Genomic DNA, 15,396 nt, shown 5'->3' with positions numbered 1-15,396 from the left:
TGGTTAGTCCTGGTTATTGTTGACCTGTTGTTCAGCCAGGTGTTGAACATGTCATCGCATTGAACGACCTCCACTGCAGTTGTACGCCCTCTGCTGGCCCACTTCATTATTCTGATCTGCACCAGATTTTCCAACACAGATTCAAACATTCACTGTAAAATGAACAGAACAACGACGGCCGGGTCAGTACAAGGTTCTCCGTCCCTCTTCAGAACTCTCTTTGATGTGACTCGGTGTCAGGTGAACAGGACGGAGGTTTGAATTTTTGTTTTTTTGACAAAGAATAAAATAACTTAAAACAATTGTATTTATCATTTTAAAACTCCGATCTTTTAGTGTTTTTTCAGACGAGTTGATTCTCAGTATTTCTCTAAATTCTTTTTTCCGCCTCAGGTTTGCAACCTGTGGCTCCAGAGACTCTTGTGGTACATCGGCCTTGATACGCCTGATGTTTTAAAATACGTTAATAATTAGAACAAATTTTACTCCGTGATGATCCATCACTCCAACGCATGACAATAGCGCCACCTGCACCATCCACAGTCACTGACAACTAGTGTGTTTATAAAAATAAAAAAAACTTTGATCAAGTACACAACAAAACAACATAATGTCATTGTCTTCTTCAACCTAAGCCATTTATGAACATTTAATTATCAGGTTTGCAGGTAGAGGGCGCAGCGTTGACACTTTCATCTAGCCATACCTTTGGTAAAAACAAGTAAAACAAGACTTATGTCCCTTCTACGTTAAAATCAGCATGAACTTCACATGATCCACAGAACATCTCTAAAGGTGGAAAAAAAAAGAAAAAAAACCTCAGTTCACCGTCTGAGAGAGAACAGATGCTGAAGTCATGTGACTCAGAACAGCACCAACGCTAACACAAACCCAAAGTTCATGACTTCACATGAACAAAAAAAAAAACTCAGTCTCCACACACACACACACACACGTACACTAAGGAAAACCTACTGACAGGATAGAACACAGACATACAGACATATGGAGAGGAATTCATATATTAGCTCAGTATATATAATATACAAACAGTGTACACAGTCTCTGGGGCAGTAATGAAGGGGGTGGGGGCAGATGGACGGGGGGACGAGGGCGGTTTGATCCTTAAGTCTCTGCAGGGTTTTCACGACGTGCACGTGTGTCCACGTTCTGTCTGTGTCTGTGTATGTGTGTGTAGATTTGGTGTTTTAGTGCCACCACAGGTCACTGTTATAACGACAGGGGTAAATATTAGGGGTGGGAACCACTTGGATTAGTCACAGAATTTATTTTTTAAGACTTCATGCATCTACAAAAATGTTTTGTTTATACAGTAGAGTTTTTGTGACTGATTTTTTTTCTGTCTCCTTCAATATGGAAATTAATAATAATAATAATAATAGTTAAAAGTTATTTACACTGAGGAGCTGAAGAACTGGTCTTTAAAATCAGAGCTGATCTCTTAATGTACGGACAGAGAAGCTTCATTACATTCTTTTATATTTTATGCCATTACTTTTTTCCAAATATTTAACTTTTGGATTCAACTTTAAAATTAAATTGAACAAATGAAAACATTGAAACTGTCGGGACGTTTATATCAATATTTCTACTTATTGATTGATTCCCAATCACTGCTAAAAAAAAAAAAAAACACCACACATCTGGGTCAGCTGTACTACACAGTACTACACAGTACTGGGAAAGTAATACAGTAACTGAGTGAGTGAAACCCTGTGGTTTTATCAGTGTGAGAACACATCACTGCTCTGTGAGGAAAATGTCATAAAACCCTGTTGTTTACTGGAGAGGACGCAGCAGCTGCTGCAGACCTGGACCTGGACCTGGACCTGGACCTGGACCTGGACTTGGACCTGGACTGAAGGTGTCTCCTCTGCAGTGGTGGTGGTTCTAGTGTCAGAAGGTCTGAGCCCAGCGTGGAGCCATAGTCCTGCGGTGTCTGTGGGAAACCCAGAGGTGACTGAGAATGTGAGCGAGTGTGTGCGTGATTCTGGTCTGCACGAGGGAAGACTGATGCAGAACGGAACGAAGACTCCTGGAAGAGAGGGGGGGGGGGGCAGGGAAGGTAAAAGAGAATTATTATTCAACGCTTGAGGAACAAAATGTTCAAAAATAATGACAATAAAAAACCATTAGTCCTGCCAACCACTAGGGCTGTGTATCAGCAAGAATCTGATCTGTGATAGAAAACGTATCAATACAGGGGCAACATTACAATATATTGTGATACATTGGAATCACTAGAGAAGAAAGAAAAGAACATGAACCAACACCAGGAATATTGGACTGGGAATTGGGGAGAAAAGATCAATAACTGATCAATGACTGAGGAGATTGATACGGGATCAGGAGATACTTCAGTGTGTTGATATTTTGGTGCTGCTCTTCCACCCACCGTACTGCGGCGTCACATTGTTCTGCTGTACTGTATGCCAGTCTTGGAAGCGATGTTGGACCACGGTAACAGAGCGCGGAGCAGCGACTGGGCCTGTCGGTACAATCTCTGTGGGATGGAGCAGGGGCTCAGGCTGGCCAGGGTGGAGCCAATGTGCTGGATGTAGTCAGTGATGGATGAAGAGTTAAGAAAGACACCTTAGAGTGCAGTCAAACTGACTGATGGGTGTGGACAGAGAGGTCCAACAACTTCACTTACCCGTGAACATCTACCTGAGTGTTCATTCTAATAGTGACAGAACGACGACATCAGCAGTAAAAGGATATAATATTGTCCAGGGTGGGTGACCCCCGTTGATGTAGAGCACGTATGTGAAGCCATCTTTGAGGACCCCTCGTATGGAGTAGTAGTAGGGTAAGTAGTGGTGCTGCCTGAAGTCCCTGTTCTCGTAGAAGCTGATGGCAGTGTTGTTGGTGGTGAGGACGTGCAGGTAGATGGCCTTACAGTGGTCCTGGGCCACTGTGGAGATGTGCTCCTTCAAACTGTCCAGCAGCAGGGAGCCTGAGTGGAACGAAAAGAAAAATGGTGAGGGGGGGGGGGGTCCTGGGGTAAGGGTTTCTTCATCCATTCAGATTAGAGTTGGAAGAAAGCTGGGGGGGTGCGGGGGGTCACTGACCTTCTGTTATCAAATATATATCAGAGTTTAATTTACTGTTACAAACTCATTTGTTCCCATAAGAACAATGACATTAATATAAAAATATGAAGCACAGACACAAATGTTTCTGTTAAACTCTACACATGACATCAGGGCTGTAGGAAAACTCTGTAGTATCTCCTGATCTGTCCTCTCCTGATCTGTCCTCTCCTGATCTCGTATCAATCTCCTCCTCCATTAGTTATTGATTTTTTATCACCAATTCCCAGTCCAATATTCCTGGTGTTGGTTCTTTTTCTGCCTTCACTACTTCAGTGATTAAACTGTTCTAAAGCCCGACTACAAAGACCACAGAGGTTGTTTTTACCCTGCACCTCCAGGCTCCTCCTCAACACTTCCAGTTATTCTGGATTGTTCTCAAACATGTCGTTGGACATTTCAGTTAGCATCCACTCATCTGTGCTCCAAGACACAGTCACAGTCACATGCTGTTATTTATACACACTGTGGAAAAGGGTCTTGGTTTCACAGGAGCACCTCAGTGGAATAAAGAGTGAGGTTTTCAGCTGTACCTATGCCATGTTTCCTGAACTCCTTCACCACTCCCAGGCTGAGGATGTAGGCTACCTGTGTGTCCACAGGGAAACTGGAGGCCAGGATGTCCCCATCCTGAGACACACCACAGACACACAACAGACACACGGGTAAATCACTGAATCACAACAACATGGTTAAAGTTTGACACAAATATTTGCACGACAAATATAAACGTTAATCTACACATGTTGTGATCATGCTTGACATAAACCCAGAGGAGCTGCTCCCTCACTCTGTCCTGCAGCTTCTACAGTCAAATTAACCACAGGGGAGGCAAATTGTTAAATGCAAAAAATGTTCTCTAGGGAAATTAAGTTCTGACACCAGCCGTTCCACTGATGATTACTAAAGCCTAAAGCCAAAAGTGAAAGAAGTGGAATTATCAGCATAAAAAAATGTTTTTGGTATCAGTTTGAAACATTATGTTCATCTAATTAGCAGGCTAAAAAAAGACCCTGTGATGTCAGTGTGCTAGTTCAGACATTTCCAAGTGGCAGCTGCCGGGCAGAGTGTAAACTGGGCCGACACCACACCGACTGCAGGACTCGCTTATTAACACGTGTGAGTAAATGTGTGACAGAGCAGATCAGTTCACACCTCTTTGTGCACTTTGGTCCGACTTTTGATCTCAGCCACAATCATCCCCACGATGCCTCCTCTGAAGGTGGCGGCGAGGGAGAAGAATTTTTTGTTGGAGGTGATGTCCTGATACCATGAGTCTGGGTACCTAAGGTCAAAGGTCAAGCAGTTAATGATACAAATTTTACATGAGCATGTGAACTAGTTCACACAGAGTTCAGATGAGATGTTGACCACGTGTGTGTTGGTTCTTACTCGATTGGAAACCAATCGCCACAGAGCAGCTTGACATTCTCTATGTCATCATGGCAGAGGAAGCGGAGCTGGACTTCACTGAGGGCTGTGGGTGGCACCACGTCACTCATTCACACCTGCGCGACAAACAAGAGACCTGGTGAGTTCAGGGGTCCACGTACCTGTAACCAGGGTCGATGGAGGTGTGGTGAAACCCACCCTATTCAAAGGGAGAACCTACACCGACACATTACATCTATTGTATACACATTGTTTACATTACATCTAATGTATAGTTACATTACATTACATTACAATAGTTATACTAGTTCTTAGGCAGGGATGTAACGATACACTTAACTCCAGGCGAATACACACCTTTGCTGTCCGACCTGACTTGTGAGTTCACTGACAAGTAAACTGAGAACTTTCTTATATAAAGTTGCCAATCAGGTTTTTTATAAATACCAGCGTGGAAGTAACAAACTTTCATTTATCACAATAATGACTACAAATCCTTACAACAGTTTTGCGGCAACTGCCAATACATTATTATTTACTGTGACAGAAAACGTACGTTTAAAGGTGAGAAAATACATGCTAGCCAAAGCTAACTGGCTAACCAAAACAACAAAGTATATGTCAAACTTATTTGCTCATTATTGAAAATTTTCATACGAGACACATAAAGCCATTATCGTTGACAACATTATTAAAAATATACAAATACAATACACAGCGTGATGGACGTCTGTGCTTTCGTCCAGCATCTGCTGCTGTTTGACCTACAATTCTTTACTTCCAGCACGTTTAAACATGTTTCAGAATCAAACAAATTTAAATTTACAAGAAACAACCTGAGTAGGTAAAAATCACGCACAAAAGACGGTGAACGGTGGTCTCCAGTCTGTAAAACTTCCGACTTTATGCTGCCAGCTAACATTTGCTAACGGCAGCTAACGGCTACGTGGCTAAGCTAACGCACCTTGTTTCAACAGCCGGACCGTAGGAAAGTGGGGTAGATGCTCGGTCCCGGCTCGTCAGCGGCTGAAGTCACTCCTCCGGCTGCAGCATGGTGATAACACACAGGCTTAGTCACGCCGTTTCATCACCCTCTCACCGCCAGGATGTCGGGGAATTCCTGCGCTTTCAGAAACAGCTGGATGTTTTCTTCCTGTTTGTGGCCGCTGCCAAGCACTGCGTCACGGAACTGCTTCTTCCACGGGCAGGTAGTTTGTGAAATATCCAGAGCACGAGAGCTTTGTCACCACCTAGTGGCTGGAGGTGTATATGAACACTTTATTTGCAACCTCACTTTTGGAATTAAAAAATGATTAACCCAAGATGAATAATGAACATATAAACAAACTTGAGTTATTATTAACAGCTGACAGTTTTACGTAGTTATATATTTTAATCTAAATAACATTATTCAAAGTATAACTGTAGAATACAGTAGCTGTGTCTTACCCTTGAGAATTAACAAATCCTTCAGACCTTATCACAGTCTTGAGTCCAGTTACTTAGTTACTGCTTTAGTTACTGATTGAATGAGTGAACTGTTCTCCTCTTCATAATTCTCATAATCATTCAGTCTTTTTATATATAATTATCTCATTTACACAGTATAAGGTACATCATATATTCTGTGTAGAACTCTCTTCTTTAACCAACTTTGTGTACTTGTCACTTCTCACCAATGAAATTCCAGTTGTCAGAGGATGTGCCTGTCATACTTTGATGACACAATTCAAATGCCTTGGAACTTCACAATTCAATTCCATTCTTTGGACACAGACGTGGCGGTGGACTGAAACCAGGAAGACCAGTTCTACCTGTACAGAGAAAATACTCAACAAACAGTTAATTTCTGCACCAGTGCTTAATTGTCACTGGTCACAAGCTAAATGGAACCTAGCCATCATGTTTCCACTCTTTACAAGATAACAGTCTCTGGACACTGGTTTCAGACAAAAATAACCTTAAACTTGACTTTAGGATTAATTATTAATAGTTTCAAATAAAACCACACCAAAAATTAGTCATTACTAGATAAGACCAATGAAAAAAATACCAGTAAAAATACTGTAATACCAGTAGAGGGCGCTCTACTGTAAACATTAGTCTTTTAAACAAAGCTACAGTAATCATTATGTTATGGCTTTTATTTTGGAGCTGATTATTTATCTGTTAAACAGGACGCTGAATGTAAAGATATTAAAATAATGTCCAGAATCAATAAAGTAGTTCCAGTAAATGTGAGTAAAGACGTGACCAGAACTCAACTTTATCTCCTGTGACGTCATGTGTTCGTGGCACCACCTGTCAATCACTCCTGTCGGGTTTGAAACAGGAACAACATTACTGTCATCATTATTAGTTCTTATTATGACCAGAACTATGTCGAGGAGACGTGCTCTCTGTCACCACCACAGGTTATATGTGTTACTGCACAGTTAATGACAGAGTGACATTTTAATTCATGAATATTTATCTATATATTTAACTGTTTTTATTTTTTTTAAATGATTGAATCTAGTTTTATAAAAACACTTGAAATCAAATCTATTTTTTAACTGACAGTTTTGACAATACAGAGCAGAATGAAAGAATGAAACACAACCTGCTCAGATTAGATTAGATTTAAAATTAAATATTTATCAGATCAGTTTTTTTCATTTCTTTGGATTAAATCCCATCAGATTAGTGTTAATTCAGATTAGACTACATATTGTAGGACATACTTAAAAAAAAACACATATTTTGGATTTAAACTTCATTAAAATAAATTTCCTTTAAGAACTTGTAGCTCATTGTTGAAACAAATTCCTCATAAAAACAGCAGAACAAGATGGTTGCTGGTTCACATCCTGGTTTAATTCCTTCACCTAACAAACCACCTACATCCCCTATAACACCTCCCCCCTTCACTCCTCCCCCGTCACATGAAGTGACAGGTAAATAAAAACCTTCAGGATGCTTTCAGACGCTCTGCTCACAAACAGTTCTGAAGCCACCGGGGATTTGAACCACTAAACCTGTGTACTCCACTGACCGCCGTGCTGCCCAGGTCCATTACAGCCACAGGAGCAGGTACTGCATCTGGTACTGCATCTGGTACTGCATCCGGTATTGTATCTGTGAACATGTGACGTGTATGTACCGTCAACGCAGTCAGGGTGAAATCTGAAAAAATATTAACGTCATAATTAGAATAGTCTTTATTGTAACGTTGTAACATCTGTGCAAAAGAAATTTTAAAGTGTCTGTAAACATTCTTGGTGGAGGTTTGTGCAAAAGAAATGTTAAAGTGACCAGTGTCTGTAAACATTCTTGGTGGAGGTAGGTGAGGTGGTAGGTGTTGGAGGGGGTGGGGGCAGTTATTTGTCTGTGAGCCTTAAACTGACCAACAGCTGTTGATGTGAAGTTTAACTAAAACTTCATCCAATACTTCAGTCACGTACACGGGTACCTTTGATACCTGACGGTCCGTCTAGTTTCTGACTCTTGGTCATTTTTTAATTTTTTTTTTCTGTGAGATGTGTTGAAAAGTGAGTTGTTCATTTATTTTTTATTTTCTGTGAGATGTGTTGAAAAGTGAGTTCAACCTACACATTAGGAAACAGGCGAAACCGGAGTTTCTTGATGTCAGTCAGACTTATTCTGGTACCGAGTGTCTCAGCGGTGAATTCCTCCTGTCAGGTGTTGAACAGACGGAAAAGTCCTTGGAGAAAAGAAGTTAAACATTAGACCACGTCTGGCTGCTGCCGCAACAACAAGGACAGGTTAGGGGGTGTGTGTGTGTGTGTGTGTGTGTGTGTGAAGTCTACAATTTAGTCAATGTCCTCAGCAGTTTATAAATTTAAATCTAAACAGATTATCTAATCTAATCTCCTTTTATCCATCAGAAGTAGAGAAAAAATGTTTTTGTTTTTTTTATCCAACATATCATGCTCACGGTATTTTTTTTTCTCATCCTAAAATAAGAACGAGCTTTGAATGAAATACTATCGGTTAAAATCCCCAAGGCCGTTGAGCAAGGCAAGGCAAAGTCCCAGGGATTTTCCCTCCAGGATTCATAGAGGAATATTTCTAAACCGGATCATCCTCTGCTCTGTGAAGTAGAGTTGAAAATGCAACCAGAAGGTTGTGAGTTCAACTCCAGACTCTGGCAGAACAACATCTGTGGAAGCCCAGGCTGAGGGACGGACGGACGGGGAAGAAAACAAACATTGTCACACGTCCAGGTGCACAGGTGCTGCGTCCGTCGCCCACTCCCACAGTCGGAGGTTCGTGCGTTCAAACGCGCGCTCTCAACGTGATCCGCACGTCTGGGTCAGACTCTGTTCAAAAGACGAGATTAAAACTTTAGAGTAAGACTTGGATTAAGATTAAATTCAGAAAAAGTTCTGCTATGACTGTGTACACCTGGGGTGGACAACATGTGGCTCGCGGCCCACATACGGCTCTTCAGCCTGGGTGTATTTATCTCTTAATAATTTCACCTCTGATTGTTTTCTGATAAACTTGACTGATATAAAACAAACATTAATAAATTGTATTTTATTCCCAGTGAAGACCTGTTCTGTTGTTGTTGTTGTCTGTGACTCAGGATGCGTCAGTTGTTTACTCTGGGTCTGTTACTGACCCTGCTGCGTCTGTCCACACCTCTGCTGCTGGGGGCCTTCAACATCAAGTCGTACGGAGACAAGAAATCCTCCAACAGCACCATCATGACCCTCATCAGTCAGGTGGGGGTCTGACCTTTGACCTGCTGAAGACAAAGACTGCTGTTTAATCTGACACTAATTCATCATAAAAACTGTATGAGATTTAATTAAGTCTCCAGTTGATTAACGAGTCATTATTGAATAAATTAAACTGAATCTCTTCTTCTTCAGATTGTCCACCGCTATGACATCATCCTGATCCAGGAGGTCAGAGACAGTGACCTGTCTGCAACCAAGAAGCTCATGGAGCGAGTCAACAAGTCAGAACCACCCCCCCCCACCTACCCCTAACACACACACACAGAGTAGAAAAAAACAAAAAAACATTTGTAAGAATTTCTTGTTTGATCCAGCGTTTTTATCTGTGTGTGTGTGTGTGTTTGGTCAGAGGGTCTCCTCAGTTCAGGTACAACCACATCGTGAGTGAACCTCTGGGTCGCAGCTCCTACAAGGAGAGATATCTGTTCCTCTACAGGTGAATACAAAAATATTTAATTAAAAAAGGTTCAAACACCAACTGACCAGGAGATGTCACCAGATGACCCTTAAAATTCACATCATGTTGAGAATCCACCATAAGGTTCGTGCACCACTGGTGGTACGCTACGTACATGGTCTGAGGACAGTGGGTTTTTTTCCTGTTCTCCCAGAGAGGACACGGTGTCTGTGGCTCAGAGTTACCAGTACGACGACGGCAGTGAGGCCTGTGGGACGGACACCTTCATCCGGGAGCCGTTCGTGGTCATGTTCTCTTCCAACCACTCAGGTACAGCGGGGGGGCGGGGGGGCCCGGCCCCCCCCCCCCCGCCCCAGTAAAGCCGCTCCACTCCTCTGCTTCTTCTTTTGCAGCCGTGGAGAACTTTGTCCTGATCCCTCAGCACACGTCTCCAGACTTCGCCCTGGAGGAAACGGACGCGCTCTACGACGTGGTGCAGGACGTCCGCTCCCGCTGGAACACCAACGTGAGCGCGCTCTAAAAGTGGACGCCACGGCAGACTCTGAGGAACCATCTCCATATCTGTGTTTCTGTCCCTGCAGGACATCGTTCTTCTGGGCTTCAACTTCAACACCGACTGTTCCTACGTCTCAGGCTCAGACTGGGACAAGATCCGTCTCTTCACCGACGACAGCTTCCACTGGCTGATCGACAACGAGGCCGACACCACGGTGTCACACACTCACTGCGCCTACGACAGGTGAGTACCGGCGCGAACCTGGAGACACGATAGCTATCACGACACAGTGACAACGATACGATGTTGTGATCTACGCCCTGAACAGTTACACAGAAATACACAGAACACACCGATGAACTGCAGTGTCGACGTCACCTGGTACATTACTTCACCTGGTACATCAAACCCAGTGACATCATGACGTCCACCATGTTGATGTTAAAAACGTCCAGGGGATGAAAATTGAATTTTGAGAAAACAATGTCGTGTAAAGATATTTCTTTACCTTAATGGACGTTTTCACCAAATCATGAAGTCACCAATGAACTGGAACACAGCCGCTGACCTCTGACCTCCACCTGGTCATCGTCCTCTGATGTGTATTTGCAGGATCGTGGTCACTGACGACCTGATGAGGGCAGTGGTGAACAACAGCGCAGCGGTTTATGACTACATGGTCGACCTGGACCTGAGCCTCAGTCTGGTAAAAAAAAAAAACAAATCTGTCCGACACCCATTTATGGATTGTTCATTTAGATGTCTTCAAATTCTAATTTCTAAATTTAACCAGATGACTTTAATGTTTTTATTTGACAGTTGAGTGATGTTTTCACTTCCTTCCTCAGGCCTTGGCCGTCAGCGACCATTTTCCTGTGGAGGTGAAGCTGATTGGCTGAGGAGACACAGCCTAGAGTCACAGCTACAACAAACCTCCCATTCATCCAAACTGTCCAACAGATAAATAAAAACGATGCTACGTTTACTTTGTCGTTGTAAAGTAATTTTTTTTAAAGTTACTGAGATGATGTCACGTTGTGGATATGGTTGGAAAACAAAAAAAAAAGACCAATGACCAATGGCTGAGATCATGTGACCAGAGGCCACACCTCCACACAGTTTGACTCCCTTCACTGACTTGAAGGGAGAAAAAAAAGCATAAAAAATGTTCTTTTCTGTCAAAGTTCAATTCTCTGAAGAATCCAGACCAGAACCTGCAGCAGTTTCAGAGGCCGAGGTTTAAAAACTCAACATTTTACGACTTTTCTCCTACAAACAAACAAACAAAAACAAACTGTCAATAATGACATTTATTACGTACATTAAGTTCTACTGCGTTCATGTAGTTCTAATGAAGATCGTTTACACTTCAAGTTTGTTAGAACCAGATGATCCAGGTTTACTTTGATCCTCTGAGAAAGACCAGAACTCACCGTCCAAACAAGTCAGAACTTCACCTGGATTATCAGGAAACTTGGAATATAAATGATGAGGCTGGAAACAAGGGTGGAAATATTTTAGTGTAGTAGTTTGTGTTCCATCTGTCTCAGACTCTCTCGTCCTCTCCCTCTCTTTCAGCCTTTTCTCTTCTTCAGCATCTCCAGGTACACGCGCAGAGACTTCTGGATGGAGTCTTTGGTGATGAAGCTGACAAAGTTCTGGATGTCCGACTCTCTGCTGGACAGCAGCTTGTCAACGGTGGGCTTCCTCATCATGGACTTGGACAGGTGCCTGGCGTGGTCTGCAAAGAGAGACGACGAGACGTTGACTCATGACCTTGGTGTTGGTCCTTAATCACCGCCCAGCTGTGGTTTCTAACAGGGATGTTTGATATCTGTACAAACCACTGCATGACTGCACACAACCACCTGGTTATTACAACAGATTAATTAAAGGCATCTGCAATGCTGCCATCTAGTGACTTTCACTTTCATATGCAGCTGTTTTTCACACATCTTTTGGCGAAATAAAAAGGCTGATATTATTGGACATCCCTAATTTCTTATAACCATCACTACAGAGAAAGGCACCAGAACACGGACCTGAAGTCAGTGTACTGGACCTGTTCTGAGAACCATAGTTTGAAACACATGACTTTTTTTTTTATTTCTAACAAAGTTTAATATTTGGAAAGTCTTCTTCAACACATTTAAGAGGGTCCGACCTCAGACGAACCACTGTGGGATTATCTGTGTACCTGGAATAGCCAACCACTTGGTCATGGTCTGTGTGGCCGTGGAGAGGACCTGGTCTTCAGGTACCAGCTGGTCCACCAACCCTATCCTCAGGGCCTCTGATGGACTGTAGAGCAGGCCCAGCTCCAGGCCCATCTCAGCGTGTCGATGACCCACAGTGTTGACCAGTGAGTCCTTGAACCTGTGGTCAGCAGGACAGCAGCTCTGACTGGGTTTCTCCAGAACCACATAAACCAACCACACTGATCCACTTCACGTCATTTCTCACCAGAACGGGGCCACGATCCCCAGCTGGGTCTCGTTCAGGCCGATGCTGTAGCGAGGATTGTCGGCCATTATTCTGTAGTCACATGTCAACGACATCAGACAGCCTCCTGCAGGACTGGAACCCTGTGGACGACAGTCTGTGACATCATCACCGTCCACCAACACGTGGAGCAGTTTCCAGCCTCACTGTCACGTCCTTAACACCTGCCACAAAACTGGCTTCCATTTTTAACTCACATTTATTTAAACCAAACCAAAAACAAAATTAGTATTTCAACTGAATGAATAACATGAATAAACTGTATTACGTTGATGGCAGCGATGACGGCCATGTTGGAGCTGTAGAGCTTCAGCCACATCTCCTGAACAGCTCTCCAGAACTCTGCACATCGCTCTGGACTCTGGCCGTACATCTCCATGATGTCCAGGCCGGCTGAGAACACCTTGGGCTGACTCTGAGAAGAAGAAACACAAACCTAAGTATGAAGATCCTCCTGACAAGAACCGACCGCAACAGTTGGGAACAAAACGGCACCGAGGTGAGGATGAGGCCTCGGCAGCTCTTGTCCATCTCCAGCTTCTCCACGGCAATGCAGAGCTCAGTGAGGAAGTCCAGACTGAGGCTGTTGACAGGAGGACTCTGCATGTTCATCACTGCCACACCTGTAGATACAGGAACACAGACGACCAGTCACTGACCAGATACAAGAACAGGAGTGTGTAGACGGACCAAAACAGACATCAAGGTGATAAACCTCACCTGTGGTTTGGTTAAAATCCACTTTGATTTTAGGTGCAGTGGAATTGGTCCTCTGCTGAGACACACACACTCTGACATGACTGCTGCTGGAGGACAGCTGACACAACAGACCTGTGTAAACAGAGATGACGTCACGGTTAGCTGTAGTTGACACACACACACACACACACACACACACACACACAGAAGGATGTAGGATGACCAGTGAACAGCCTGTGGATGTGGATCTGTGTTGGACTGGTGAACGTCCAGGGTGTGACCCTGCCCTGACCCCGTCCTCACTTATGCAGTAGAAATGACTGGATGGATGAATGATTTGAATGACTGAATGGATGTTTTTATTACACAATGACAGTTTTTTAATGATAAACTATTTCTCATATTCTATGCAATTGTATTGTACACAAATATGTAAATGACAAACATTATCACAGCAGTAAAGTGTAGCTTCATTAGCAGCTCTAGCAACGACGTCGATAAAATAACAAACTGCATTTTAACACAAAAACCCGAATTAACTAAAGAAGAAACATTTACCAAGTAGTTCAAAGAGCAGGCCGACTAGATGAACTCATACGGGACAGAAACAGACGGTAAATTAACTACACTATTAATTAATAAGTATTTCTCATTTCAACCCATCTTCAGTCCCAGGGTGACACCGACAGGAATATTAACTCTGAAGTGTTCACGACCTTTGCTCCAGTTTCTGCAGCGCACACAACACAACAGGCTAACACCGTTAGCTTCACTACAAACACCGGTTACTATAAGCGCCAGAGACACCGACAAACGTTCGTCCACAACCTCACTTCCTGTTCACCGTGCGCTAAAGTCAAACTTTTGTCGTGAACTCACCCGATAATCCACGCTTGCCCGATAAGAGCGCAGCTCTCAAGGCCATCTTGTCTTCCTAGAACCGCTGTCCAAAACTGAACGTAGCCCCGCCCCCTTTTAATATAACTTCCGTTTATGATTTTTTTGATTTTTGAAAAGCGGTTGGCAAATAGCGTCTTGGTGTGTGACCGCCATCTACCGGCACGGATGGTCAACGGGTCTTTAGTTCGCTTATTAATAGTACAAATATGGAAAAAAGTATTATAAAATAAAACATTAAAAGTTGGAAACGAATTTAGTTTATTCTCGGGATCAACGATAATTTTATTTTTAGCTTTTTATAAATAGAATTACGGGATTAAAGTCAAAATAATGTCTCTGAACGCAGTCTCAATGTTTCTGACTTAAAAATATTTTTAAGACTTTTCTTAATGTTTTTCTTTTTAATAAGACAACAATGTTGAGTGTATTCTCTGATACACATCATTACTATTACAGGCAACTTAAATTTTGTCTTTAGTCTACAAAATTATTTTAACTGATGCCTGGTTGAAAATATAATCTTTTGTTGAAGGAGGATTTTATTGATGTCTTCTCTTTAGTTCGTTCACTCAGTGGTGAGTGAGTCGATGTGTCGCAGTAACAGATCACAGTGAAGTGGGCTCCTCAGCTTCTCTCTCACTCCCTCCACTGACTTCTTCAGCAGCGTGGGGTGAACTGAGCTGCCGTTCCTCAGGATCTCGAACACCTGCCCCTGCACCGAGGCACTGGTGTCGTCCAGGTGAAGGAGGAGCTGTTGGAAGAGGAGCCGCAGATGAGGAGAGAAGAGCTCCGCGTCGTAGTCTGTGTTCAAACTCGACAGCCACTGTCCCAGAGTTTGCAGAGCCACGACTCGCACCTCATCGCTGCTGTCGTCCAGGCGTTTCAACAGCTCGGGGTAGATCTTGTTGAGGGTGGCGGTGCGGAGGTCGTTTCCCACCAGTCTCAGTATGTTGGACACACAGCGACAGGCCAACAGTCTGGTCATGTCAGAATGTTCTTGCAGTGCCGACAGGACATGTGGTCTGAGCCGCTCCTCGTGGCACCGCACCAGCGCCGGTGTAACTGCCCCTCCGTGGAGCAGGGCCAGCAGACAGCTGAGGGCTGAGGTGCGGACGGCACCGGCGGCTC

The 15,396-nt window shown here is 43.4% G+C and overlaps 4 protein-coding genes across 10 annotated transcripts in view; 1 reads left to right on the top strand and 3 right to left on the bottom strand.

The window, feature by feature from the left end:
* Positions 1–619: 619 nt before the first annotated feature.
* Positions 620–6,890, bottom strand: naa60 (N-alpha-acetyltransferase 60, NatF catalytic subunit). 4 transcript variants are annotated; one of them, XM_025064490.1, is made up of 9 exons: positions 6,771–6,890; positions 6,182–6,319; positions 5,470–5,762; positions 4,506–4,621; positions 4,269–4,398; positions 3,647–3,743; positions 2,743–2,977; positions 2,417–2,585; positions 620–2,056 (listed from the first exon to the last, which is right to left on the bottom strand). In XM_025064490.1, the coding sequence occupies exons 4-8, from the start codon at positions 4,613–4,615 to the stop codon at positions 2,429–2,431; spliced, it is 729 nt and encodes a 242-aa protein (XP_024920258.1). In that variant the 5' UTR covers positions 4,616–4,621; positions 5,470–5,762; positions 6,182–6,319; positions 6,771–6,890; the 3' UTR covers positions 620–2,056; positions 2,417–2,428. The 4 variants fall into 4 exon arrangements, with proteins under 4 accessions (XP_024920258.1, XP_024920259.1, XP_008328886.1 ...); XM_025064491.1 differs by having other exon boundaries at positions 5,365–5,762; positions 6,182–6,798; XM_008330664.3 differs by having other exon boundaries at positions 6,182–6,798.
* A 550-nt stretch (positions 6,891–7,440) lies between these two features.
* On the top strand, positions 7,441–11,323 carry dnase1 (deoxyribonuclease I). Of its 4 annotated transcripts, none has more exons than XM_008330665.3 (9): positions 7,441–7,577; positions 9,097–9,235; positions 9,386–9,474; positions 9,603–9,689; positions 9,865–9,980; positions 10,064–10,176; positions 10,253–10,410; positions 10,780–10,873; positions 11,016–11,323. In XM_008330665.3, the coding sequence occupies exons 2-9, from the start codon at positions 9,098–9,100 to the stop codon at positions 11,064–11,066; spliced, it is 846 nt and encodes a 281-aa protein (XP_008328887.1). In that variant the 5' UTR covers positions 7,441–7,577; position 9,097; the 3' UTR covers positions 11,067–11,323. The 4 variants fall into 4 exon arrangements, with proteins under 4 accessions (XP_008328887.1, XP_008328892.1, XP_024920257.1 ...); XM_008330670.2 differs by lacking the exon at positions 7,441–7,577 and adding an exon at positions 8,134–8,269; XM_025064489.1 differs by lacking the exon at positions 7,441–7,577 and adding an exon at positions 8,660–8,773.
* Positions 11,324–11,414: 91 nt separating this feature from the next.
* Positions 11,415–14,378, bottom strand: eci1 (enoyl-CoA delta isomerase 1). The gene is made up of 7 exons (XM_008330671.3): positions 14,248–14,378; positions 13,390–13,500; positions 13,165–13,292; positions 12,938–13,084; positions 12,631–12,752; positions 12,365–12,543; positions 11,415–11,908 (listed from the first exon to the last, which is right to left on the bottom strand). The coding sequence occupies exons 1-7, from the start codon at positions 14,291–14,293 to the stop codon at positions 11,742–11,744; spliced, it is 900 nt and encodes a 299-aa protein (XP_008328893.1). The 5' UTR covers positions 14,294–14,378; the 3' UTR covers positions 11,415–11,741.
* A 140-nt stretch (positions 14,379–14,518) lies between these two features.
* The window catches only part of LOC103393637 (dynein assembly factor 5, axonemal-like), a 5,198-nt gene continuing 4,320 nt past the window's right edge, over positions 14,519–15,396 (bottom strand). Inside the window, exon 4 of the mRNA XM_025064487.1 lies at positions 14,519–15,393. Coding sequence (XP_024920255.1) covers positions 14,834–15,393 — 560 coding nt within the window. The 3' untranslated portion in view covers positions 14,519–14,833. The remainder of the gene's footprint in view (positions 15,394–15,396) is intronic.

This window comes from Cynoglossus semilaevis, chromosome 17 (assembly GCF_000523025.1).
Source record: "Cynoglossus semilaevis isolate Cse_v1.0 chromosome 17, Cse_v1.0, whole genome shotgun sequence".
Taxonomy (NCBI): domain Eukaryota; kingdom Metazoa; phylum Chordata; class Actinopteri; order Pleuronectiformes; family Cynoglossidae; genus Cynoglossus; species Cynoglossus semilaevis.
Note: the sequence above shows the minus strand (reverse complement) of the source record. Positions and strands in the feature narration are given on the sequence as shown.